Here is a 26035-nt window from a genome sequence, read left to right as displayed (position 1 = left end):
CCAATAATGGTAGTCTTGTCTCTTCCAAACCTGAGATCTTGGGTGAGGTTGAGAACTTTTATGGACAGTTGTACACCACAGTACAGACGCCTGTTGAAGATTTGGCTAAGGATCCTAGAGCCAAATTAACTCGACACTATACCGAAGATATCCCAGACGTCAGCCTATACGAGATTAGTGTGGCTCTCAAGCAGCTTAAAAATGGCAAGGCGCCGGGTGATGACGGAATAACGGCAGAACTCCTGAAGGCAGGTGGAAAACCGATACTGAAAGTCCTTCAGCGATTGTTTGATTCCGTTATTCACCAAGGCACAACGCCAGAGGCATGGCACAGGAGTGTGGTGGTTCTGTTCTTCAAAAAAGGTGATAATACCTTGTTGAAGAATTACAGACCCATCTCGCTGCTGAGTCATATCTACAAGCTGTTTTCGAGAGTCATTACGAATCGTCTCGCTCGTAGGTTTGATGACTTCCAGCCTCCCGAACAAGCCGGTTTCCGTAAGGGCTTTAGTACCATAGACCACATTCATACGCTGCGGCAGGTTATACAGAAGACTGAAGAGTATAACCGGCCACTTTGCTTAGCGTTTGTGGACTATGAAAAAGCCTTTGATTCGGTGGAAACTTGGGCTGTGTTTAGGTCACTGCAGAGATGCCGAATTGACTACCGGTATATCCAAGTGTTGCAGTGTTTGTACAAAAACGCCACTATGTCAGTTCGTATACAGGATCAGACTACGAGACCAATCCAATTGCAGCGAGGCGTGCGACAGGGAGATGTTATCTCCCCGAAACTATTTACCGCTGCGTTGGAGGACGTCTTTAAGCTTCTGGAATGGAACGGACTTGGCATCAACATTAACGGCGAGTACATCACTCAACTTCGGTTTGCCGACGATGTAGTCATAATGGCAGAGACTCTGGGAGACCTAAATACGATGCTCGATGGCCTCAGCAGAGCTTCTCAACAGGTTGGCCTACGAATGAACATGAGCAAGACGAAGATTATGTCTAATGCTCATGTTCCGCTTCAACCAGTAATCGTTGAGAACACTGCACTCGAAATTGTTGACGAATACGTATACCTAGGACACACGATCCAGTTAGGTAGGTCCAATTTCGAGAAGGAGGTGAACCGCCGAATCCAACTCGGATGGGCAGCGTTCGGGAAACTCCGTGCCATCTTTTCGTCAGAAATCCCTCAGTGCCTGAAGACGAAAGTCTTCGAACAGTGCGTGTTGCCAGTGATGACCTATGGCTCTGAAACATGGTCGTTAACTATGGGCCACATAAGAAGGCTTAGAGTCACTCAGCGGGCGATGGAGAGAGCTATGCTCGGAGTATCTCTACGCGATCGAATCAGAAATGTGGAGATTCGTAGAAGAACCAAAGTTACCGACATAGCTCAACGAGTCGCGAAGCTTAAGTGGCAATGGGCCGGGCACATAGTTCGGAGAAAGGATGGACGTTGGGGTCCCAAGGTGCTGGAATGGCAGCCCCGTACTGGTAAGCGCAGCGTTGGTCGACCCCCAACGAGGTGGACAGACGACATTAAGCGCGTCGCAGGTAGCCGTTGGATCCAAGCGGCTCAGAATCGTGGAACTTGGAACTCCCTACAAAAGACCTATGTCCAGCAGTGGACGTCTATCGGTTGATGTGATGATGATGATGATGACTTAAAGTCCAAGGCTGTGGGTTCAAATTCAAAATTTAAAAGTGTGATGAACGTGAACGTTTTTCAGTGTTTGAGTGTTCATCTGTATATTACAAGTAGTTATGTATATCATTAAAAAACACTGTGGTAAAACGGTGAAAGCGCACTGGTGAGGGTAGGTTTAACTTAACTTTCGGGGTGGTTCTAAGTTATGTGCGTTTTAAGTAATTAAAATGTGGCGAGGTCGCCAAACCAGCACCATGGGACCCCAACGTCCATCGGTTCTCCGAGCTCTATGCCCCTCCCATTGCACTTCAACTTCGTGACTCGTTGAGCTATGTCTGTAACTCTGGTTCTTCTGCGGATCTAACTTATTTTGGTCTAATTGAAATCTCTAAGCTGTGTAGGTTTTCTTTACCTTCCTGACCTAATATTTTGTATTATCTAAGTTGATATTTACTTAACTTGAAAAATCGAGATTGTTTTTAAACTGCCTCTATGGCCTTTTGATTAGCATGTTCAACTAGGAATCAGGTCCAGTTCGGAATTCAGAGTGAGGAGACGTTTTTAAACTGCCTCTATGGCCTTTTGATTAGCATGTTCAACTAGGAATCAGGTCCAGTTCGGAATTCAGAGTGAGGAGACGTTGTCTACACCGAGCTTCAAAACTCAAGAATCCAGACCGGTTATAACGTTTGCATTTCCGTGTTCTCACACCATTTCCGTGTTGTAAATATCTGCTATCTATTTACTTATAAATAAATATATAAGTATACATACACTACGATAATACGCGTAAGTGACAGTAGGCGTAGCTTGTGTTAATGGTGGTATCTATCATTAACACAATCTACGCTTACTTTGGGACTAGGTGGCGATGTGTGTACTGTCGTATTATATTAATTTATTTTGTTTACTACTCTATGGCCTTCTAATTAGCATGCTCAACAACGAATCAGGTCCAGTTCGGAGTTCAGAGCGAGGAACTAGACGGTATCTAACCCGAACTTCGCAAACTCAAAATTCCATACTGGTTATGGAATTTCCGTGTTTTAGGTACCTACTATCCATTTAATGATGCCATCTATGAGGTGAGAAATACGCAGGGTTTTTTTTAAATTCCCCTATTTTCATACCAATTCCTGTATTTCGCTCCACAAACTTTTATTTTAGCTCCCAACAAAACAATAGAGGAGGTAGGCACGGGAAATAAATAAAACTGCAAAAGCGAGGTAAAGTTAAACAAGCGCTCTTAACAAGAGGAAAGGAAAGCAAATCCGATTTGCGAACGCATTTGAATAAGACGGATTTGAAGCGGAAGCACTTTTTTTGTATTTTTTACATTTTCGCATCACTTTGCAATTTTCATCTCGCAATGCAGATCTTCGTAGTGAATATCAGTTGGTAGGTCCACCTTCGTAGCTATATCTTATCGCTTAACTCGCGACTTAAAATAGTTGACGTAAGTTGAACTTTTAGAAAAGAATATAATAAAATAGAAAAACATTATTGCAACACAACATAATAGGAAAAGCACAATGAAAACACTTATACTTAGTGCTAGGGTGCAAAGGCGGCCTTATCACTAAAAGTGATATTTTAAAGGCAACCTGAGCGTGCGAAGCCGTTAGGTTAAAAGTGTGCCTTTGGCTTTACTTTTTTTTTCTGCTACAATTTAGCCCTTGGATGAAATCTTTTGGAAAGTATCAGGCAGTCTAAGATGGTAACGGGCTAACCGATTAGGGGTACGCACACATACCTCTAATCGGTTTCTACGCGATATAATACTGGAACTCTAAATTGTCTTACTTTCGGGACACCGAGTTAGATCGCCGGAACACACTTTGCGTTTTTATTTTAAAATGTCACTTGCGTTGTGAACAGGTCGGTGTGGAACAGTGAAGGAATAGTGAAAATACTACATAACGTTGTCAAAGACTTGTGAAGCTTTGCCAGTGTAGTGGGCTACAGCCAAAGCCCTTCACATTCCGAGGGAGGCCAGTGTCCTGTAGTGTGTTGGTAATGGTTTATGATGATGGATTGAGTCCAGTGGATGGCCTCACGAACCATTGTGAAAAATTCCGGGGTTCAGTACCCGTGTAAATAAATAAGTACGTGCGTGTCATAATAGTTATTATCGGCCCAAGGACCAAGTTACTGGCGCCCGTAGTAAGGGTTGCCGCAATGCAAGCTCGGTCTGTCTGCCTAAATTGCTGTGTCAGCCCTCTGTATAAGTAAACTTACTCTATGGTGGCAGCTATTTATCGCGTCGGTAAGGCAGCTTCGGCTCGCGGTCAGCGGCTGACCTCATTACAGTGGCAGCCGAGTGACCACGTCATTTGCGCGCCTTGCACATTATGGCTCGGATACCAGCAATGCGCGCTAAAATTAGGAACGAACTTCTAGGAACTATAGTTAGATCTCTAGGGTTCACGTAAACCATAATAAACTGAAATAGGTAGGTGTTATGTTTATTATAGAGAAGCAGACATATGTAAAGTGTTAGCCACATAGACGGGCGTATTTAGGTAACGCTTTTGACCGGATTCGCGCTTGGATCAATATAAATTCTCAAAATACCAATAATAATAATATAACATCGACCAGGCAATTATAAATAGCTATGTAGGTTGTAGTAAGGTATATATTGATAAAACACCTAAACCCTAAAAGCAATATCGTATTTTACGTTGCAGATAATAAAGCACCTTGATCACAGTCACCACAATGAAAACTGTCCCGTCAGCTACGCTACGGCCATTTCTCAAATTAACATTACAACCATAAATTATAGATGTGGCCCAATAACCTTAAAGACTCGAGTATAAATTAATCTGGGATGGATTAGGCGTACGTAGCAGTATCTAATGTGTTTTCTAAATTTGTTGAAGAAGTACGATCTACACCTTGGAAATGTAGTGTTACATATCTGCTGAGCTTTTTGCCGGCTCTGCTCAGTAGAACCTGCCTTCCGAACCGGTGGTAGATTCACTACCAACAGACTGTAGGGTGGTAAATACGGCTAAAGCCTTCCACCAGACATGACCGGAGAAAATTCAGAAATAATTAATTCCCAAAATCCCTCTGACGGGACTCGAACATAGGACCCGCTACTTAAACGAAGCCAGGAAGTTCGTCAAAAGTCTACCAATCACTTGGTCAGCGTTGCCTAACCCCTTATGATTCTGAGAGGAGCCCGTGCCCTGTAAAGAGTATCTAATGGGATAATACTACTGGTCGCATTGTCTGGTGTTTTCCCTGGACAAACTTAAGGCAAATTGAAAACTTAAAACCCACGTTGCCGATCACCTCATCGCTGGTCAAACCAGTTTAATTAAATAACTCGAAGAACTTTTATTAAAAATACCAACAACAGAACAGCGGGGAAGGCAGTAATGATACTAAGAGTAGTAATTCTTAAAAGAAGACTTCAGCGACATATTGATACCACTCTGTTTCTCACCGAAATAGAATCTGGGGACGGAGGTTTATAATGAAATGGGATAACAGGCTACATATGAGGATGAAAAATTTAAAGATGCCCAGAGACGTACGTTCTAGCTTTTACTTTATATCTTCGATAACTCTGGGCTCCCAGGCAACTTGATACTTTTCACCACAGAATTAAGATCATACGGAAGCCTTGTACACTAATATTGAACCATCAAAAACCACTCCACTTTAGTAGTGTGTCTCAAACAGGTGACTCTTCATTCCATTTAGCAGTTGACATTAATTATTTTACCTGTACCTAATGTTCTCAACGTTTACCATAAAATAGTTAAATATTAATAATTAATACCCTACCTTCTGAGTCCAAGGCCGTGGGTTCAATTCCCACAACTGGAAAATGTTTGTGTGATGAACATGAATGTTTTTCAGTGTCTGGGTGTTTATCTGTATATTATAAGTAAATTTGTATGATGTATATTTTTCATATGTCCCAAGCTACGCTTACTTTAGGGCTAGATGGCATTATTTATTTATCTATTTATATTTATTGATATAATTAATGTCTACGGCAACCCTTATCAAATTACAGGAAGGAAACTGGTAACGTTTGCTTTAGTTAAGATTCGTGTTAATATGGCAGTGATTTTATACATCTATACCAACAATAATAACCATAAACAAACAGCGCCAAACCATAAGCTGGGGGTAATCGGAAATTTGTCGCCATTGTGTCACCACAATACCGCCGGTATAATACAGAATACAGCGTAGGTATCGCCGCGCCACGCACAAAGCTTCAATACAAACATTTTGATGCCTCGTCACCTTTATAACCGATTACGTTTTCTTCAATACAGGTCGTGGAGGTGAGAAAATTATTGGATGTGTCACTATGCTAATTAGACTCGACAAAAACTGCTATGGAAATGCAGCAATCTCAAAGCTGACAGGAATTTAGAACTAAACGCACGGGCGAGAGTTGTAGTCTGATAAGGGAGAAGGCCCAAGTTTATTTATTTATTTATTAAGAGCACTAACATCATAACAACATGCATAGTACACACGTTTTTAAATAAAGCACGCACACAAAGACATAGACTTATATGCACGTCAATTGCAATTAGCATTGACAAGTTCGATCCGCTGCTGAGAAATTACTGAATTTTCCTTCGTCTGGTGGGTGATTTCAGCTGTGGCGAGTTACCACCCTAGCGGTAAAGAACGCTTTCTGGTATAATAACCGATAGATATAAATAGAAACCGATAATTAATGTGGGTTTAATATAACTATGGCAGTTATATTAAACCCCTAGGTAAGCCCGTTACCATTTCAAAATGCATCATCACTTGCTACCAGATGAGATTGCAGTAAATGGCAAACTTATTAATTTAAAATATATAATTTAGGGTATATAATTTTAAAAAATGCTGTTTCGATGCAATTTCAGATGGTAACAGGATAACCTGTTTTTCGGATTAATCGGCTTGTACACGGCATCGTACCGAAACGCTACGAGTCAGTCTTTGTCGGCAGAGTTGTAACTAGCCTCTGCCGAAACCTCGCACAGGACCCGATCTGTGAAAATTCTATAATTGAGCCCTCGACCTCGCGCTAGGGAGTTTGTTAAATTTTCTTTCCTAACTCGATGTAATTTGCCCGAAAATCGTCAAATCACGTCGATTAGTGGCCGGTGCTCTACATAACTCATTGTTACCTACCTCAATGATCCAAACGATCCTCAGTTAGGTTACACAATTCAATACCGGGCGATGTTACATCGTCATTTGTACGCGTCAACCCCAAGCTATTTAAGGGCAAATACGAAAAAACTGCGATCAGTTATCTATGGAAATTCGATAGGAAATCACAATTTTTCCTAAACTTTACAAAACTGTTTTTAAGTTTTTATCATCATAAATAGATAGTTCCTAATTAAGCTACCATTAAAAAAAAATAACATCTAAAGTTCAACTGTCTTAACAAATTCAAAGATAAAAATAATATGACTGATTCTACACCAACCTAGAAAAATAAGACCATAAAATGTAATCTCTTAAACAAACTTCGATAATGTCACAATTGATCAATAAAACTGAGTGTTAAAAATACTTAAATATTCCTACCTACTTCTTATAACTATTAGAAAAATATTAAAACGTAGAAACAAGTGAGAACAGTGAATTAAGGAAGAGAGAGATAAACTTTGACCAATTAAAAATAATATATACCTGCCCAAAAATACCAAACGATAGGTAATCTAACGTCTACTATTATCAACAAAGTTTAACTGGATTCAAATTTTCCTTACAAACTTTTTTGAATGAAATTCTAAACACTTTAAAGAGCCATTACATCATGATGTAAACTCATTACCGGCCCAATAAACGATTAAGGCCGTAGTACACCACGCTAGTCCATGCGGTTTGGTGGTCTCTCAACCAACGATCGATTCAATTAACATTCTAACTTACAAGTGACAAAAGCTTAAACGCAATTCAATACCCAAATATGAATCCGCAGATCGAACCTCTAGATCTCTCAATCAAAAGCAAATGTAGGAAGATGCTAAGCGTGATAGATTTCAAATTCCTCGCTGGACTCAACGACCATTTAGTGAAGCTGTACGAGAGAACCAACCAGCTGGAAAGGAGTGCTTCTGCGCCGCAGCGGACAGCGAGCGTCAAGAGTGTCCTGCCCTGCCAAGTTTGCATGAAGACCTTCGACCGGCCTTCGCTACTGAAACGGCACATGCGGACACATACTGGTAAACGTCATCAGCAGTGGCGTGCACTGAGTTCCTTACCTGGGTACGCATACAGCAGCAGCAAATTGCATAAAATGGCAAAAACGCTCCTCCTAGACGTATATTTCAATTTAAGGGTAAGCAGAGCTTTTGTGCATGTATGAAGTGCACGCCACTGGTCATCAGCATCACCTTTATCTCAACTATTTGAAGTGAAAGTTCATAAAGCACTGAGCAGTTTTTGCGTAAACATAAAATCACTCGCGCAGTAGGTTTATCTGCAAATCTGAATCAGCGGGTCTAAAAGACTAAAAGTGCCTGTTGCCATCTTTTTCAGTGATACACAAGAGCAATTATTTTAGAGGCGTGTTTCGTGAAACTTTTATTAGAATTAGCATATCCGAGTATGTAGGAACTCCAAGCAGTTTATAATCAGTTCAGCCAAACATTATTTCATAATATTATAATAATTATTAGTTTAAAATAATTATAATGATTTTGCATCTTGGCAGGACATGTTGATAAGTACTATTCTTTATAAATTTGTGTACCATGTTCAAGGAAAATGATAAATAAATCTTTAAACTGACTAGGACCTCTCGCATAATAAATACTATTATAAAGGTAACCCTAAGCAATGATTTTTAGGTGAGAAGCCCCACATCTGCAACGTGTGCAGTAAGGGCTTCAGCACATCCAGCTCGCTCAACACTCATCGCAGGATTCATACAGGTATTACAACTTCTATCGGGACCAGATTCAATTAAGTATGCTCTATCTAGGATCACAAAGACGCAGATTAAAAAACCCAAAACCTATGTTTTTTTTTTGTTTTTTTCTTATAGAGACAATAATTGTTGGACCAAGCAGATGGTTTCGTGGAAAACCATAGATTATAGACAGAGCAATACTTCGCAAGAAACAGGTCCTACAAATGCCGCCGTGTCCGACATTATGATGCGTAGGTGTTATACCTCATCTACCTGTCATTACACCGGCAACGGCATCCCCTTCAGAACGGAACACAGCAATGCTGTTTAGCGGCAAAAATAAGCATAACTATGAGCTCTGCAACAAAAGCTGTACTACTACTAAAATATGTTTTCATTTATGCTTGGCAAACTAGACTAATCTAACTAACTAAACTAAATAAATGTAATATATTACATTTCTTTATTTTTTGTTTTTTTTTTGTAACTTTATGCACCATCCATTTTCCACTCTTTTATCGGCTTCGTACGCTCAGGTTGCCTTTAAAAGATCACTTTTAGTGATAAGGCCGCCTTTGCACCCTAGCACTAATCCTATTACTGTTTTCCTTGTATTTTCCTTTTTTTGTTGTGTTGCAATAAAGTTTTTCTATTCTATTCTATTCTATTCTAATCTCGACGACAACCTCTTTTTCGTAGCGGTTGGCGATGTGGTTTTAAGTGGGGGGCCCCGGGTTCGATCCCAGCAAGGGACATTTATAATTTCTAAATTTTCTCTGGTCTGGTCTGAAGGGAGGCTTCGGCTGTGGCTAGGTTCCACAACGACGTCGCGTAGAATCGGATTGGGGGCATGGGTTTAATATAAGCGCCATACCCCTAATAGATTAATCCGTTACCATCTTAGACTGCATCATCACTTACACCAGGTGAGGTTGCAGTCAGGGGCTTACTTGTAGTGTAATAAAAAAAAATCTACTCATAGTTTCCAACCCTATGAACTCGTCGAATAAATGATACCTTGAGATAGGTATCATTTATCACACAATATTGGATAAAAGATGGCTTTGCATGATATAAGTATTAAGAATGAATTTCTGAGCTTAGCTTAGTTTGCGATGCATTTATATTTGCTAGATTTTCATAATATATCACGCAATAGATTTCTCAAAGAACTCGTTTCGATCAGAATAGTTAAGATAATCGGGGCTCAGTTCGAAGCGAATAAATACCAGAATTACTTATTTAAATAGTTTAATTACTATTATGTGTTCAGGTGAGAAGCCCCACAAGTGTCCGGAGTGCGGCAAATGTTTCACTGCCAGTTCCAACCTCTACTATCACCGGATGACACATACCAAGGTAACTATACCAACATGTTGCGATAACACTGAGAAAATTAAGGGAAATTATATTACACTGCTTTTTCTATCGTCTAAAAACAGTAAGCGGTGTATAAACCTGCATGCCTGCGAGTTCTCAATGTCAAAGTCTGCCTGGAGAACATTAGTTCTCTAGAGAGTGAAGTCTATCTAGTCTATAAAAAAAAATAACCTGTATTATTCTAATTATGACAGGACAGTACATAGAATCACTTAAGTATTGTATTTTTCTAATGATACATGATTCATGTTTTATGAAAAACGTATTTTTATTTATACTCAAAGTGAGATTGCTATTTATTATGCAATAAATAAACCTACAAAATCTATCGATCATGTGGAACGCCGTATTCAAAATGGTGACGTCACGTCTATATAAACTTCGAAACTCTCTGCGTATATCAAGTATTTTGTAATTTCAAACTATCTGTTGCTAAGTTTTTTACTATCGATAATCTTAGCTATGGAACAAGGCCTCACTAAAACTCTAATTTGCCTATGGCGAGTACGGCCATGACACCCGGCGAGCGTTTTCGCGGGAAATATATATTTTTTTTAAATTGGTTGTCTGTAAAGTCGGCTTACTGACGATAGTTGAACGTGACAACGTCGTAAGAAAATACTGATGGAATGGTTGCTTTATTCAAAAGAAAATTTTAATTTTATTTGTTCGATAGATATTATCGTTGCTATAAACAATTGACACCACATTCACTTTTCACTGCACTTCATCTTTGCCGAAAACATGTAAATGTATTATTGTATAGAAGCTGTCCACGCGGACGCATCGCTTACTCAAGTCGGAGAGAGACAGATGTCGAACGCGGAGGCCGACTGTGCCTCTTTGTCGCTCGTTCCTCGCTCTCGCTTGCACTTCGAGCCTCGGATGGAACGCCTCAGAGCGAGGTAACGCCGCATACGTCATGTTTTTTCGTCCGTGCAGCCGGCTCCATCGAATTATAAGACGTTGTCACGTCAATATATTTGTTTCTGCATAAATAAGATATTTTGTACATAGTAGATCCTTCCGAACACCATAGAGCAGCTTTTTAAAAGTAGTCTCTTGCGTATTCCAGAACAAGCCGCACAAATGCACGTGGTGCCCGCGCTCGTTCCCCACGCCCGGCGAGCTGCGCGCGCACGCCGTGGCGCACGCGCCCGCGACCGTGACTAGGTTGAGGCCGGCGCGCGGCTACGGGAACTACGATCTATAGAACGTATTAAGTACCACCCTCTGCATTTGTATTGAGTTTAATAACATAAAATAAATGTTATTCATTTCTAATGATTTTTAACTTAGATTTTCATTGTTAATCCACATTTCTTAACTTTATCAACGGGTACACACCACGATAATTTGTGTACGGGAGCTATGGTGATACGCTAGACCGCAACGATAGGAAGATGTTCCTCCGAGCGGATGATCGTGCTCGGAGACCGAGGTCCGAACATTCATTTTTGGAAGGTGTATATATAGGCATTATTTGTGAACACTTCGCTGGCGCGATGCAGGATTTTTGTGGTGCCATCTAGTTCTGTAATGTGGAAACCGCTACAATTTGGGATTTGTCGATATTTCGATCCAGTTGAATGGATCGTAGTCTCGACGGGACTGCGGAGGTACGAGATGTCAAGTTGGATGTCACAGGCAGAATCTGACTACCCGCTTTCGTGTTCTTTTTGTTGGTACTTCACGAACTATTCGAGATACTAAACTTTATAATTGAGAAGCTGTACGATGCTTTCTTGGTTTGCATAATTCTACCACTGGATTCCACACACTTGCTTATTAAAAACCATCCTTGCGTCCTTTTTTGTGCTTCCGAATTTCAATCGCTTCACGAACTAGTCTTGGAATAAAGTCGGTGGAGAGAACTTAAGGTTTATGTAGCTCTAGCGAAACGTACAAATTTGCATAGAGGACACCTTCAAACCGAAAGCAATGGACCAAACTCGCTAGACAGTTTCATGCTTTACAGAGAAGTGAGAAATACAAAACTCGCATACAAGGCCATTTCTAGCAACATACCGCACTAACGAAACTCGCATTATATAAAAAACTTGCAAATAAAACGAGTCATACAAAACTTTCCTCTTTCCTCAAAAATATTGGAGAAAAGCAGACGTTACTTTGCGGGATTCCATTATATTCAATGAACTTTGAGTTTAAATTGCTATAATCCGCGAAAACCAAGAAAATTGTAGCATCACAGTGCGTAGTGAATATCTATCATTAGGTGTGGAGTATGAAGATTTAAGAAACTATAAATACAAACATACAAATTTTCTTAGCTTTCGCGGATTTTAGCAAATTAAGCTTTACGTTCATCGTCCTAAAAATGTGTTCATTTATTTCTGCATCATTTAATGTTTTGACTACTTTAAATAAATAAAAAGGCAATGCATTTAACAATAAAATTAGTTTTATTCTAACTCATCGTATGGTTTGGTTTTCTTGACCTCTACCTCCTGTACATCGTCATCTAACTTCCTTTTCTCCGCTCCGGTTTCTTTAGATTCTTCACTCGACTCTTCAGATTTTTCTTCTTTTTTGACGGGTTGATTAGTTATGTCAGTTTCGGGTTTCTTATGATAGTTGTTTTGTAAGGCTTGGTTGTCACCTGAAGTGTCGACCTTCAGTAGTTCTCTCAAAGCCATGGTAGCGTAAGAACTTGGGGGAAGCGACATGGTCAGAAGAAGCGCTTTATATTCGCCATCTATGAATAAAAGATAGATAGACTTAATTGCACACAAATTCGTAACAAGTATTACAAATAAGAAATAAATAAATAAATAAATATACTACGACAATACACACATCGCCATCTAGCCCCAAAGTAAGCGTAACTTGTGTTATGGGCACTAAGATGACTGATGAATATTTTTTTATGAATATAATACACATAAATACTTATAATATACAGATAAACACCCAGACACTGAAAAACATTCATGTTCATCACACAAACATTTTCCAGTTGTGGGAATCGAACCCACGACCTTGGACTCAGAAAGCAGGGTTTCGCCCACTGCGCCACTCGGCCGTCAAAAAATCTCGGAATCGCTCCGCGGCCGACGGAGGGAGCTATACTCGGAGTATCTTTTGGTGACGGAATTAAAAAATGAGAAGATCAGTAGAAGAACCAGAGTTAAGTCTAGCTCAAGTCGCAAAGCTAAAGTGGCAATGGGCGGGGCACATAGCTTGGCGAACGGATGGCCGACAGAGTCCCAAGGTGCTGGTAACCTGCACTGGTAAACGCCTTAACTGAGCCTACAATGAAATGGACAGACGACAAAACTGTGGAATTTGGAACTCCCTACAAAAGACCTAGGATCAGTAGTGAGAGTGTAACACTTGATATGATGATGAACACAAATTTACTATAAATATTTTATATTTATGCACGTCTCATAAGGATCATCATATTTTTAAGGGGAAAAATTGCTTTGATTAAAAGACACTATAAAAAAAACATGTGAGCCAAAGTCACGGCACGCCTGGCAGATGTGAAACATCGAAATTGTTTTCTGTAAGTTACTGCGGATATAGCATTATAAAAAGATAAAGCATTAAAAATTTGTTCCACACATAAAAAATAAAATACAACCAAATGGATAACCACTCCTTTTTGTAAGTTGGTTAATAATGTTTTATTACAAAATTAATATTATTTTTTATTGTTAGAGGCCACGCCAAAAATCAGGTTTAACCTCCGCCTATAGAACCACATCAAAAATCAATCGATCGATGCGCTAAATTATATTAATACCTTACATAATTTGGCACAACGATCGTACCTATCCCGCTATCGATATGCACCTCTGCAATTCTTACGCATCACTCACCCTACACACACCTACGTAAGACACCTCTCCATAAGACCTTTAAGTGCGAGCGAGATAGACAGATAAATATGATTTATGACCCAAAGCCTCAAATATTGGACAGAAGAGGGCGTTACTTTGCGGAATCGCATTATGTATTTTATAGAGTTAAGAAATCTTAAAGTCAACATCTCCTGAGGATGCTCCGGTTTTGGAGCGAAACGTGCGTAGAGGGTACATTGCCGAAGATCTGTTTGGTGTGGAGTATAAAGATTGAAGAAGTTATATATATTATACCATACAGATTCTCCTGCATTACGCGGAGTATAGCAAATTAAGTTCAATTTTCATATTTTCATATATTATGATAAATACAAGTTACTCGATACTTCCGCAAAGCAACGCCTGCTTCTATCTAATATCTATGATATAGCTTACCTTCATTGATCCCAGTGTTGGTTATGCCCTCAATCTCGTCCAGGTCGGATAGGATGAGGTCTGCGTGGGGATCGGAATAGCGCACGCAACGCCACTGCACGTCGGCGGGGCGGGCTACTATGTGCCTGTACCCACCACTCATACTGTAACTCCTGTAAAAACCACACTTGTTAAAAAAAAACTAAAAAAAGCTTAACCTTATCATAATTAATAAATATTATCTTATAAGACTTCATCTATCGTCTTTATTGATCAAATTATCAGATGAAAAAACAAAAAAAAAACAAAATAAAAATATGCAAAGGCGGTGCAATTGCTTTAAGCGATCTTCACCAGACCCTTGATGAAATAATTAAGTAATGGAGAACGGGACGGTGCAACAGGTCAAAATTATTGATATAATAGGATACGACACTGCAAGCTTTGTAATAAAAATCTTTGACCACGTAATTGCTTCTTAATTTTGGCGAATAAAGAAAAGACAAAAGGTGCAGGATTTGGGACTGTATGCAGGCTTGCTCGAAGCTCTAGTTTTTTTTTAAACATATAAATATACTCCGACAATACACACATCGCCATCTAGCCCCAAAGTAAGCGTAGATTGTGTTATGGGTACTAAGATAACTGATCAATATTTTTATGAATAATATACATATTTACATATAAAATAAATAAAAAATTAAATAAATACCCAGTCACTGAAAAACATGCATGTTAATCACACAAACATTTTGCAGTTGTGGGATTCGAACCCACGGCCCTGGGCTCAGAAAGCAGGGTCGCTGCGAACTGCGCCAATCGGCCGTCAAATATAAAACGTAAGCTTATATAGTAAGCTATAATTTTATACATAAACATTAACTAAACATTAACCCGACTGTGAGATGGTTATAACAAAAAAAACATGGCTAAGTTTGTTGTGGGCTCTTCTTAGACCAGGGCGCGTTTGGAATTCTCCATAGCTTTAGTTTTAAGTTAACGTTAAGAAAGCAGTTATCACCATCACCTAACATTAGTGTTAACATGTTATATGTATGAACTTGACGTTTCAAAAGTGCTTGAAGTGGCCCTTGAATTTTGATTTTTTTTTGAACGCTTCATAAGTACCTGTGATAAGGTCTACATAAATAAAACATTTATGAATTTGAATTATAAAGTACACTTACTTGATTCTATGTTTCATGTCCAATTTCAACTCATCTTTCGACAATAGGTGTCTATAAAAGTTTATCATATTAGGCGGGTAGACGACGCTGTACCCTGGCAAGGGCAGCACCACGTCGAATATACTATAGTTGCCACTATCGCAATCCTCCTGGGTCAGAACCTTAACAGGAATCATAGTTTTGGATACACTCGCTTTATTATTTGTGGTTTTGTCTTTTTTGTCTGTGTCTGGTTTCTTGTCTGTGTTATTCTTTCCGGCGCCGCTTGGCTCTGCGTCGTCGTTCAGATTTTCTTCGTCATCTATATTATCGTCTTCTGTAACATCTGAAATATTTTTTGGATTTTTAAATTTATTTGCAGTAAATCTATGAGACCACGGAGGGTTTACTTCGTATTATTTAATACTGCCGTGATAGGGGCCGAGTTAGAATCCCAGCACGCACCTAAAACTTTCCTAAGTTACGTGCGTTTTAAGAAATTAAAATAGCACTTGCTTCAACGATGAAGGAAAATCATAGTGAGGAACCCTGCATGCCAGAGAGTTCTCGATAATGTTCTCAAAGGTCCATGGTCAAGAGTCCACCAATCCGCACTGGGCCAGCGTGGTGGACTACGGCCTTAACCCCTTCTCATTGTGGGAGGAGACCCGTGCCCAGTAATGTGTATTGTATTGTAGTATAATTAATATCCATGAGATGTTCAGGGGGGTCAATGATTGCGGACCTCATTTGAGAGTGACTATAATTTTGGGTTACCATGAACGGCTCGAAGTATAAATCTTCAAGCAAGGGAGTCGCCAACTGTCAAACCAACTGTCAAAATTACTAAGTTGTTAAACTCAATATTAGGTCATCCAGGTTGCTAACCAAGAACCAGAAAACATGACAAGTGTTCTGAGATGAAAAGTTCGAGGATCTTTACACTAAGCAATCATGTATTTTAATGCGTGAAATCAGCCATTTTGGTCCAAGAGCGCAAGATTCTCAAGAACCAAATGCCAATGAAGACTGTTGACAACTGTAATACGAAGGAAGGCCTCTGGCCAAGTTTCCGAGGTTAGTATTGGAAGCCCAAAATACCGGAAGAAGAGAACTAGTTCGGCGATATAACACAGTGGACCCATTCGGACATCAAGAACTGTGGTCTTTACAAGCACTTAGATGTACCGGTAGTCAGTTCGGTTTATCTGCATTGACCTTAACAGCCCAGGTTTCCATCGAATCAAAGACTTTCTCATGGTCCACAAACGCTAAGTAAAGTGGCCGGTTACACTTTTCGGTCTTCTGTATGACATGCCGCAGCGTATGTTTGCGGTGTATGGTACTAAATCCCTTTCGCAACCTTGTTCTGGGGGCTGGAAGTCCACGAATGGTGCTGACCGGCGACCCACCATTGTAAACGCCGCTACAACATCAAACTAGTCGCTGGGAACCGCTGGAAACAAGCGGCTCAAGGTCGTGGATTTTGGAACTCCCTACAAAACTCCTATGTTTTAACAGCTGAGTTCTGTACTTCAATTTGCAGATGGCACCTGATAGTTATGGCAGAATTATCCAAGGTACATACCATCTCTCACCTCGCCGAGTGGGACGAGGTCTCCGGGCACCGGCTCCTTGCCGAACTTGTTGAGGCGCTGGGAGGCCACGTGGTTCCACACCCACGACTGATACGAGTGGATGTACAGCAAGCGAGCGTTACGCGCTATCTGCAATTACAAATTTTAGATTAACTTGATTATTCGTCGGAAAATCTGTCCGATACTTAAAATTCCAATCAAATCCTTACTTATATTATCCCTACTTCCTCTCTAATATTATGAATACGAATGTGCGTTTGTTCGTTGGGCCTTCGTTCGCGCCCTAACTATGACACCAATAAAATTTATTTTTGGCACACTTAGGTGAACGGACGCAAAATGGCTATTATTGACGAACAGTTCCCGTTCGTTTTCTAGGGATTTGTTAAATCCCTTGATAGTCGCGGACAACGTTAGCGGACAAAATTATATTAAATCCACTTTCAAATCACTTCAATGTAAAAACTTATTACATCCAGAGCAGTGCGGTTTCACTAAAGTTCGTGCACTACGGATGCAGGCGCTTAACTTTTAAAACATGTTTACGATGCCTGGAAATGTTGGCAGAGTGCCATTGGTGTTTTTTGTCATCTATCCAAAGCATTCGATTGTTTTGATCATAAAACCTTGCTAATTAAACTAGCCCACTATGGTATCAAAAACGGTGCACTTAATTTGGTTGCCTCTTATCTCAGTTACAGAACCCAAAGTTTTAAGTTTTTAAGTTCAATTTTGGGTCCCTTGCTATTTTTGGTGTATATAAATGATCTACCGCACCATGTCAATAAAACTTTTGACATTGTACTGTTTGCAGGATTCAAAATTGATAGAGGCAGAGATAACTCTGACGATGTAAGCCGTGCTACGTCGCATGTGTCGCACGGGTTCACTGTCAATAGCTCAGTTGTAAATGCAAAAAAAAAACTAAGTGTGTGGAATTTATTTTACCAAATGTAAAGAATGTAAAGAATGTTAATAAAAATATCATAATAAATGGAGAATCACTAAAAATTGAAGATTCCAAAATTTTTCTGGGCATTACCTTAGACTGTAAGCATCGGTGGGGTACCCATATAGATACACTAGCAGGTAAACTAAGCTCCGCTGTCTACGCCGTCAGAACAATTTGACGTAGAAACAACAAGACTTGTTTACTTTGCGTACTTCCAGTGTCTTACGGGATCTCATTATGGGGCAAAGCTGCTGACATTGAAATTACTATTGAAGAAAATAGCTGTACAGTCAATTTATAAACTTAAATCACGTGAATCCCTCCGTGAACATTTTTAAGAAATAAGTATACTTACGGTAGCCTCTTTATAACAATATAGTATTTGTAAGACAAAACATTGCTCTTTATAAACGAAAAGTGGGTATAAACAACCGCCTTACTCGAAATGGACATAATTTAATGACATCTGCATATGGTTTGCGAAAGGTACAGCCAGTCATTTGTGGGATTGTGCATATTATGCTTTTATAATGTGATTCACAATTTGTGACTTGATGTCCAATTTTGGACCTGCCAATGCATAAGTTTAAACAATGTGTTAAAACACCATTAATAAAACGTTGGTACTATACGATTGATGAATTTCTTTACTGCAATGCTGCTTGGAACCACGCTCCGCTCTCTTCTGTCACAAGATAGAAATGATGTTGAAAAAGAGCAATTTGCTGAGTTTCTTGCCGACTCTTCTCGGTGGCCTTCCGAACCGGTGGTAGACTCACTACAAACAGACTAACTTGACGTTTCAAAAGCGCTAATAAACTGGGCCGACTTGAAATAAATTAATTTTGAATTTTTAAATTTTGTATTTTTTGAATTTATTTTTTGAATCTTGATTTCTTTGAATTTTGAATTTTTGAATTTTGAATTTTGAATTTTGAATTATTTTTTTTAATTTCGAATAGCCGCCGCCGCAATGTGCGCCGTGCGGCCTACGCAACAAGGGTCACGCACCTGGTCCATGGCGCCGACGAGGTCGTTCTCGTTGTGCGCCAGCGCCCGCAGCAGCCGCGCCTCGGTGGGCGGCGCGTCCCGCGGCAACACCTGCGCCGCCGCGTGCGCGCTGACCGTGTGGTACAGGTGCAGCGCGTGGGATATCCTGCCGGGCCGCGGGCTCAGTATGTACCTTATTGCCTGCGAAATACAGTTCATTTTCACGAAATGATAAGTATAAAAGGAGTCCCTTAATCAGTGTTGATTTAGTGTCGAGTGCTGTATGGTGACGCTACACACCTCCCTAAAATTCCCTTGCAGCAGTGTCCGGCCTATGAGGAAGGTGGGCAGGTCGAGCCTGGTGCCGAAGCGCTGCTGCCCGTAGTAGTTGATGTAGCCCTTCTCCTGGAGCAGCGCGCACGCCGCCGTCACGCACTCGTCAGACGCCGTCACGTTGCGCAAACAGATGCGGAACCTGAAACACCAGTACCTTTGTCAACCGTGTTCTCCGGTGACACACATAAATATTTATTCAATTCAATTCAATTCTTGTTTATGGCTTTTGTCTGTGGCAACTGGGCACAAGGTACTTCGCCAATGTCTTGTAGATAAAGAGATTTTCGGTGAAACTAATGAAAAGTTAATTTTGAATATGAACCAAGAAATAGTTGTGATTAGCTAGTTAGTTCTTTAACCTAAGGCAGCACAGACAACACATGCATATATATCTAACACGGATGTTTTTTATAATAAGTATTTATATTATTTAATTTAATAAAAAAAAACTGCGCCCAAACTGGATGTACATACGTTACATTATATAATTAGACTTATTTTAAATATTGTATTATAAATGTAACATTATGTGGTGTGCTGAATAAAATAAAATTGAAAAATAACTACCACATTGTTACTATAAAATGGCATAATAATAGAGATATCTTTTATTATGCCTTTTTATACTTGTCACTACATTATAGTATTAAATTAACAAATATATGAAAGAACAGAATTAAAAATACACAGAACCATCATTGCGCCATAATTTCATTAAGTGCATTGTATCCAAAAACGCCTATCAGGGGAAATAGGAAAATTTGTTGTAACTAGCACACCAAATTTTCCCATTTTTCCCATTTTATGGCAAACGATTAGAACATTAGAGGTAAAATAATTACTGACCACTGCTAAATGGAGTGACGTAACTGTCTGTTCGAAAAACACTATTAGTCGTGTACAGGGTTTCTGTATGTTCTTAATTCTATGTATAAAAGATAGATTTCTTACTGATTGCCCTTCAGCATCCCCAGCGCGATATGCGTGTCGCTGAAGCTGTAGTTGCCAACCTGGATGTCTCTGAGGTCCTTGCAGGCTGCGGCTATCTTCCTTGGGTCGAACTTACGCAAACTGAACCATTGCGAGGTTTTGGCACGGCGGTCCTTTGTGCCGGCGTAGCCAAGTATTGAAGGTCTGACACTGCAATAAAAAATTACGTCACCAATGCTTCATAAAATAAACCAAGCATATCATATATTTTATTCTTATACTAATATGAAAGGTTGTGTGAGTTTGAGTGTTTACTTGATCTCAGGATCTACTGGTTCGGTTTGAATAATTCTTTCAGTGTTGGATAGGTAATTTATCAAGTAAGGGTATGGGCTAAATATCATTAGCTAAGGCCAATAGGAGCATAGCACCAATGAAGAATGTTTTAAAATCGGGGGTTTTTTCTTCATATGAGAACTTCTGCTACATGAGCTGTGTAAACAGGTTAAAATTTCGATAAAATTATGTATGACAAAGTTGTCCACCAAGCAATATGCCTATCTTTTAAGACGAACTGGATGACGGTGGTCATTGGAGACGCAGCTTAATTCTGAGGCTGCATATTTTTTTTTTCGATTTTTTGGTGTGCTCAAAGGTACTTCACACTAAAAATTGCATTCAACGAAAACAGATATGCCACCTCAGGTCACATCTCCAGGTAGTTTGACAACAATACAAGGGCAGCGGCACTCTATGTGCTACTTGTACCAACTACAGCTTTTGCTGACCCCTCTGCCTAGCGTAGTGATTATGGGCAAACCCTCCGTTTGGGAGGGGTATATAGTCCAGCAGTGGACTTTTGAAAGGCTATTGATTGACGAGTATCTGATACCATCGTGTTATTGCTTAAAACTGGGACTTTTGACTCAGGGTATTTCGTCCGAGGGTAACCACAAGTAAGCCTCAAGTCAGTTCAGCTGCTCAAATGGATTCATGGCTTCTGAACAAGCCTTGATATAATACGAAGGTATGTAAAGTCCGGAAAATAGTAACCAACAAATGCGCGTCCAGCGCCTACAGGGACTTAGCCATAGGTAATTAATGTAAACTTACGAATTAATTTCATTGAACTAGAACACTTACTGCATTCTCAAACGTTCGGCGATACGCGAAGCAGCTTCCATAGTGTCGCAGTTCTCTTTGTAGACTATAAAGTAGACATACTCTCCTGGCCACACCCACTTCACTCTGTTGTCTATGCGAACTAGAAACCAATACATTCATTTATTATATCACGATTATCAGCCCTATTGTGGCACAGTACCACTAAGCAGAATAATGTTTTTTTTTGTTTAAATGCGCTTAACTCTGGCACCAGTATCATCATTATCATTTATTCATGAGTATTTTGTTTGTATTGTGCAATAAAAAGTCAGCTGCAAACATTGTTCATAAAGAAATTCTTAAACACAGTAACTAGGACTAGTAGAAGCGTTTCAGGTATTAGTATAGACTATTCCATTAATGTCATTTAGATACCTCCTTTCCTATACTTGTCAAAAGTAACAAATTTCTTGTCATTTACTGCCACAGTGCTTCCCACTATGCTTCCCCCAAAAGCCTTCTTAACTGCATCATGTATTTGGGTTCTCTCTTCTTTTGACATGCCTGTTACATCCACCTAAAAAAATTATATTATCTCAGGAAAGAAATGGTTTACCTGCATTAAAAGCTCTGGCTTTCAAGTACTACATCAGTAAATTAAGCAATGCAAACTAATTAAAAACAAATTTGGAAATGTTATATAAGTATAGACAAAAATACTTTAAACGGAATTTCACATTTAACATAATATGATCAGAAGACGACAAATACTTCATCATGATAACAAACCTACTAATGTACAGTACCCTACTGGTCAAAGGAGAGAGGGTGGTCTAGCCAATCATGTTTTAATTCAGTGAGGATTGAATGAAGAACATACCAAACACACCAATGGAGTAATAATGTAATACATTGGTGTACAGTATTCAATGCCATAAGTAAATTGGTAAAATAAGACAGCCTTTGCACACAACTGTATCTATATATTATTTTTAATTATTTTAACTTTTTCTTGTGTGTTTCTTTTAGTGTTTCAAAGTTTGTGCAATAAAGTCTTCAAAATGAAAAAAAATAATTAATAAAACTATAATCACATTCTAAACTACTTTTTTACTGCATTAAAGCTGCAAAATTGTTGTTTGGATGCATAAAAACTGCAAACCAAGTAGTCAGTCTGCTTGCTTTCTATCTGCAATATATAGTTTTAGCCAGAAATTTCATAATCACTAGGATCAATACAACCTACTTGAACTTTCTCTACATCAGCTTCAGTAGATGTAGCTACTTTGTTAATCTTGTCCCAAGTCTCCATTGGTAAGATCTCAGGGTTATATTTGTTGAGAAGTAGGTCCTCATCATCAACTGCATCAGCTACATTAGGAATTTCTGGTATTGAGAGATCAGTTAATTTTGCCACCTTGCCCTGTTCATTTATTTCTGATACTTGGAAATCTGAAAATCTAAGTATATTTTGTGAGATAAAATTATAAAATTTTGCATAGACACAGGCTCTGTTTTGTACCATGATAAACAATGTTGGATTAAGTAAGATTAAGGGCTGTTGGTTGGCAAAATGTTTTGCTGAAACTTGAAAGAGAAAAAGAACCACTCATGACTACCTAGCCTACTTTTATTACTTTGCTAGAGAAAAAGCCAACAGAAGTTGCGTAAAATAGCTATAACTAAGTCATATCTCCAACACCTTTGCAGACACAGCAGTGAGAGCTGTGGCTTTTGGTTGGAGGTTCCAGGTTTGATCCCTGGCAGAGGAAATTTATAATTGGTATTTTCTGGTCGGGTCTGGTCACTGGTGGGAGGCTTTGACCTTACCAACAAATTTGAGGTGTTAAGCTATTTAGCGCTCCAAACCTGATTATGGATATGAGTTTAATATAACTGCATTACCACTAACAGGTTAACTTCTTAGACTGCATCGTCACTTACCAGCAAGTGAGTCAAGGCCTAACTTGCAGAGGAATAAAAAAAACACAAACCTCTCTCCACAAAGAAATCAGTAAACATACCTAGCTTTAATAATTCCATTAAAACCTTCATGCTCGTTAATATACTTGGTGACTCCAATGGCTTGCTCAGAGAGCCTCTTACTAGGAGCACTACGCTTTGGCTGGCCCCAATTCTGGCTGTGTCCCCGATTACCGAAGTTCATTCTGTGCTGGGGGTCCATGTAGCCACGTGAGTTGCCTCCGGATCGCCAGAAGCCCCCACCGCGGATCCCACGGCCACGGCCACGGCCTCCTCTTGCTTTACCGCGCATAATATAACACTTTCCGTTTATCAAAACACAAGTACCAAACAGTGGACTTACGGCTAACCTAACTTGTATATTCCTTTATTTTATTTGACCTATTTTTCATACCATGAATGTTATCATATGATATTTGTCATATGTATCTGTATAAATATATTAAAGTTGTATTAAAACTATTTAAATAGATTTGAACATTTAAAAATATCAATATCAGGGGACCGGGCAACTGGCAAGACGAAAAACATGGATCCACAGATTAATGTTTTTTTTTTTTTATTTATGTTACGGCCGTGGATTCAAGTTCTTTAAGGACTTAAAATATTACAATTTAGCATAAATGGTTATATTGCCGACGACGGCATTCTCATTTATTTACAAACTACAACTACACACACTCAAATACACAAATTATTAACAGGTTTTTATTATTACCTTTCAATTCCACACAGGTTTTTATTCCAATAAAAAAACTTTCTACCAATTCTTAATGCTTTATTACGATATTATTAATTAACTAAAGATACATTAAAAATAACATTTATACATTATAGAAAAAAGTACAATCTTGTAAACCCTACTAAAAACGTCTTGATACTTTTAATTGTGTAATAAAATGTAATAACTTAACCACCTAAACAAATAAGACAAAACTATAATTCAATAATATTTTTATAAAAATAAAGAATGTATGTTTGGTATTATGTTGATAGCTTCTCCTGCAGAAATGATTTTTTTATTTGATTTTTCTCAGTTTTTAATATAAAAGAGCATGGAGCTTAATTTGCAAATAATTATTCATAATAGGTATATCTTGCAGTATTATTACTTGCTCTGACATTCAAAAGGTGCTATCAGCTAAAAAAGCAATAGATAACTATTGCAACTTAATGCCACTGTATTTATTAAGGCCCCAAGAGTCTGAAAACTTAAATCTGGATTAGATTTTCGTTCATGGGCAACTTTTCACTCACAGTCATATCCATCAATCTGAGTTGTAAAACAACTATGAATAGGAATTAATTGGAATAAGGTATATTGGAATTAATTGGTATGTAGGTGGTGTAAAAAACTGAATATTACTTTCTTACACAAACTGTCTCTACTTTTAAATCAAACATGTCATGCAAAATAATTAATTGATCATCTCATAATTTAAGTTTTGAAAAATTTTCGTACATTTACTTAAACAACCAATGGACAGATCAAGAAAACTTCTTTATTATTTCGAAAATAACTAAAGGAACAATATAGACAGCGACAGCCTCTTACTTTGTGCTAATTGCTGTTCTTTCCTTTAGTCTATTTTAAAAAGAATATAAGTAGAATAGTACTTTTAGTACTCTTGCGATAATGCATTTGAACTACCATTGGCAAGCACTTTGTTAGTGTTCTTAGTTTTTTTAGGTAGGAGTTGTGTATGGATTTTAGGCATGACTCCTCCTTGAGGAATGGTAACACCACCAAGCATTTTGTCCAGTTCATCATCGTTTCCCACTGCTAACATTATGTGCCTTGGTAAAATCCTGAAAGATACAAAAAATAATTTAGTTATCTCATTGACATCTGAAATGAAATGAAATACATGAAATATGTTTAACACATACATACTTATATTTATTCTTTGACCAGCATCCTTATTATTTTAAGTCTATATTACAAAAACTCATTGTATAGATGTAATCATTTGAATAAAGATATTTTAAATTTTTTATTCATGTGTGAACGATTCATTCACACCCTTAATAAGCAACAGGTTTGTACATATTTGTTTCCACTATTGCGAGGTGATTGTGACAATATAATTGAGTATATTTAGTGACTACATAGTACATTTAAAAGTAAAGATAAAATTCAAAACCTTCCTGCTGGTTTTTAAGAAGCCCATAAGAAACTTACCTGGGGCTGCTGCTTAGCTTTATTATCACCATCTCAGTCTTCATATAATATCTTATAATACATAGTTACTAAGTTTTTTATCATACAGTTAATCCTTACCTTACTAAATCTATATTGCCCACTAAATAATTTTCAGCATTTACCTGGATCTTCCATTATCTATAGCAGCCTTCGCAGCAAGCTCTAGTATTTCTGCCGATAGGTACTCCAGAACTGCAGTCAAGTATACAGCAGAGCCACAACCGATTCGAGGAGCGTATTTTCCTTTACGGAGGTATCTGTGCACCCTGCCTACGGGAAAGGTTAGTCCCGAGCGTGTACTGCGGGTTTTGGATTTAGTATTATTCTTCGCTAAAAACATAATAAACATAACATCATACCTGTACATACTTTGAAATCCATACAGTGCCTTTAGATACTAAAACTGATAGATATCTACCTTTCATATCTCGTCCAGGCATTTTCTCTTGTTGGTTTAGGATTTGCAGATTTATAGGGCGGAAATAATAATGAGAAATCTACAAAAAAACTACAATTAAAAGTCAACGAAGATTTTCAAATTTATTTTGGCGACTTAGTTTAATAACGTGACACTTGACAGCAAAAAACGCG

General features: G+C 38.7%; 3 protein-coding genes across 3 annotated transcripts; 1 reads left to right on the top strand and 2 right to left on the bottom strand.

Moving 5' to 3' along the window:
- The first annotated feature begins 7616 nt into the window (after positions 1 to 7616).
- LOC120626050 (putative zinc finger protein 735) lies at positions 7617 to 11154 on the top strand. The gene is made up of 4 exons (XM_039893331.1): positions 7617 to 7872; positions 8500 to 8583; positions 9835 to 9920; positions 11017 to 11154. The coding sequence occupies exons 1-4, from the start codon at positions 7617 to 7619 to the stop codon at positions 11152 to 11154; spliced, it is 564 nt and encodes a 187-aa protein (XP_039749265.1).
- Positions 11155 to 12345: 1191 nt separating this feature from the next.
- Positions 12346 to 23764, bottom strand: LOC120625840 (pseudouridylate synthase 7 homolog). Its single transcript, XM_039893078.1, has 11 exons — positions 23283 to 23764; positions 22505 to 22718; positions 21694 to 21835; positions 21298 to 21418; positions 20176 to 20364; positions 19189 to 19363; positions 18910 to 19089; positions 16937 to 17075; positions 15370 to 15694; positions 14204 to 14355; positions 12346 to 12657 (listed from the first exon to the last, which is right to left on the bottom strand). The coding sequence occupies exons 1-11, from the start codon at positions 23531 to 23533 to the stop codon at positions 12365 to 12367; spliced, it is 2181 nt and encodes a 726-aa protein (XP_039749012.1). The 5' UTR covers positions 23534 to 23764; the 3' UTR covers positions 12346 to 12364.
- A 382-nt stretch (positions 23765 to 24146) lies between these two features.
- On the bottom strand, positions 24147 to 26014 carry LOC120626073 (histone H2A, sperm-like). The gene is made up of 3 exons (XM_039893359.1): positions 25863 to 26014; positions 25567 to 25774; positions 24147 to 25050 (listed from the first exon to the last, which is right to left on the bottom strand). The coding sequence occupies exons 1-3, from the start codon at positions 25882 to 25884 to the stop codon at positions 24861 to 24863; spliced, it is 420 nt and encodes a 139-aa protein (XP_039749293.1). The 5' UTR covers positions 25885 to 26014; the 3' UTR covers positions 24147 to 24860.
- Positions 26015 to 26035: the final 21 nt, after the last annotated feature.

This window comes from Pararge aegeria, chromosome 8 (assembly GCF_905163445.1).
Source record: "Pararge aegeria chromosome 8, ilParAegt1.1, whole genome shotgun sequence".
NCBI lineage: Eukaryota > Metazoa > Arthropoda > Insecta > Lepidoptera > Nymphalidae > Pararge > Pararge aegeria.
This window is presented reverse-complemented; position numbering and strand designations above follow the sequence as displayed.

Coding starts and splice junctions, on each gene's coding strand:
- LOC120626050 (XM_039893331.1), top strand. CDS start 7,617: ATGAATCCGCAGATCGAACCTCTAGATCTCTCAATCAAAAGCAAATGT. Junction 7,873..8,499: donor GCACATGCGGACACATACTG/GTAAACGTCATC, acceptor AATGATTTTTAG/GTGAGAAGCCCCACATCTGC. Junction 9,921..11,016: donor ACCGGATGACACATACCAAG/GTAACTATACCA, acceptor TGCGTATTCCAG/AACAAGCCGCACAAATGCAC.
- LOC120625840 (XM_039893078.1), bottom strand. CDS start 23,533: ATGCGCGGTAAAGCAAGAGGAGGCCGTGGCCGTGGCCGTGGGATCCGC. Junction 22,719..23,282: donor AATGGAATTATTAAAGCTAG/GTATGTTTACTG, acceptor AAATATACTTAG/ATTTTCAGATTTCCAAGTAT. Junction 12,658..14,203: donor CAACACTGGGATCAATGAAG/GTAAGCTATATC, acceptor TTTTATTCATAG/ATGGCGAATATAAAGCGCTT.
- LOC120626073 (XM_039893359.1), bottom strand. CDS start 25,884: ATGCCTGGACGAGATATGAAAG. Junction 25,775..25,862: donor GCCTGGACGAGATATGAAAG/GTAGATATCTAT, acceptor TTATGTTTTTAG/CGAAGAATAATACTAAATCC. Junction 25,051..25,566: donor ATAGATAATGGAAGATCCAG/GTAAATGCTGAA, acceptor TGTATCTTTCAG/GATTTTACCAAGGCACATAA.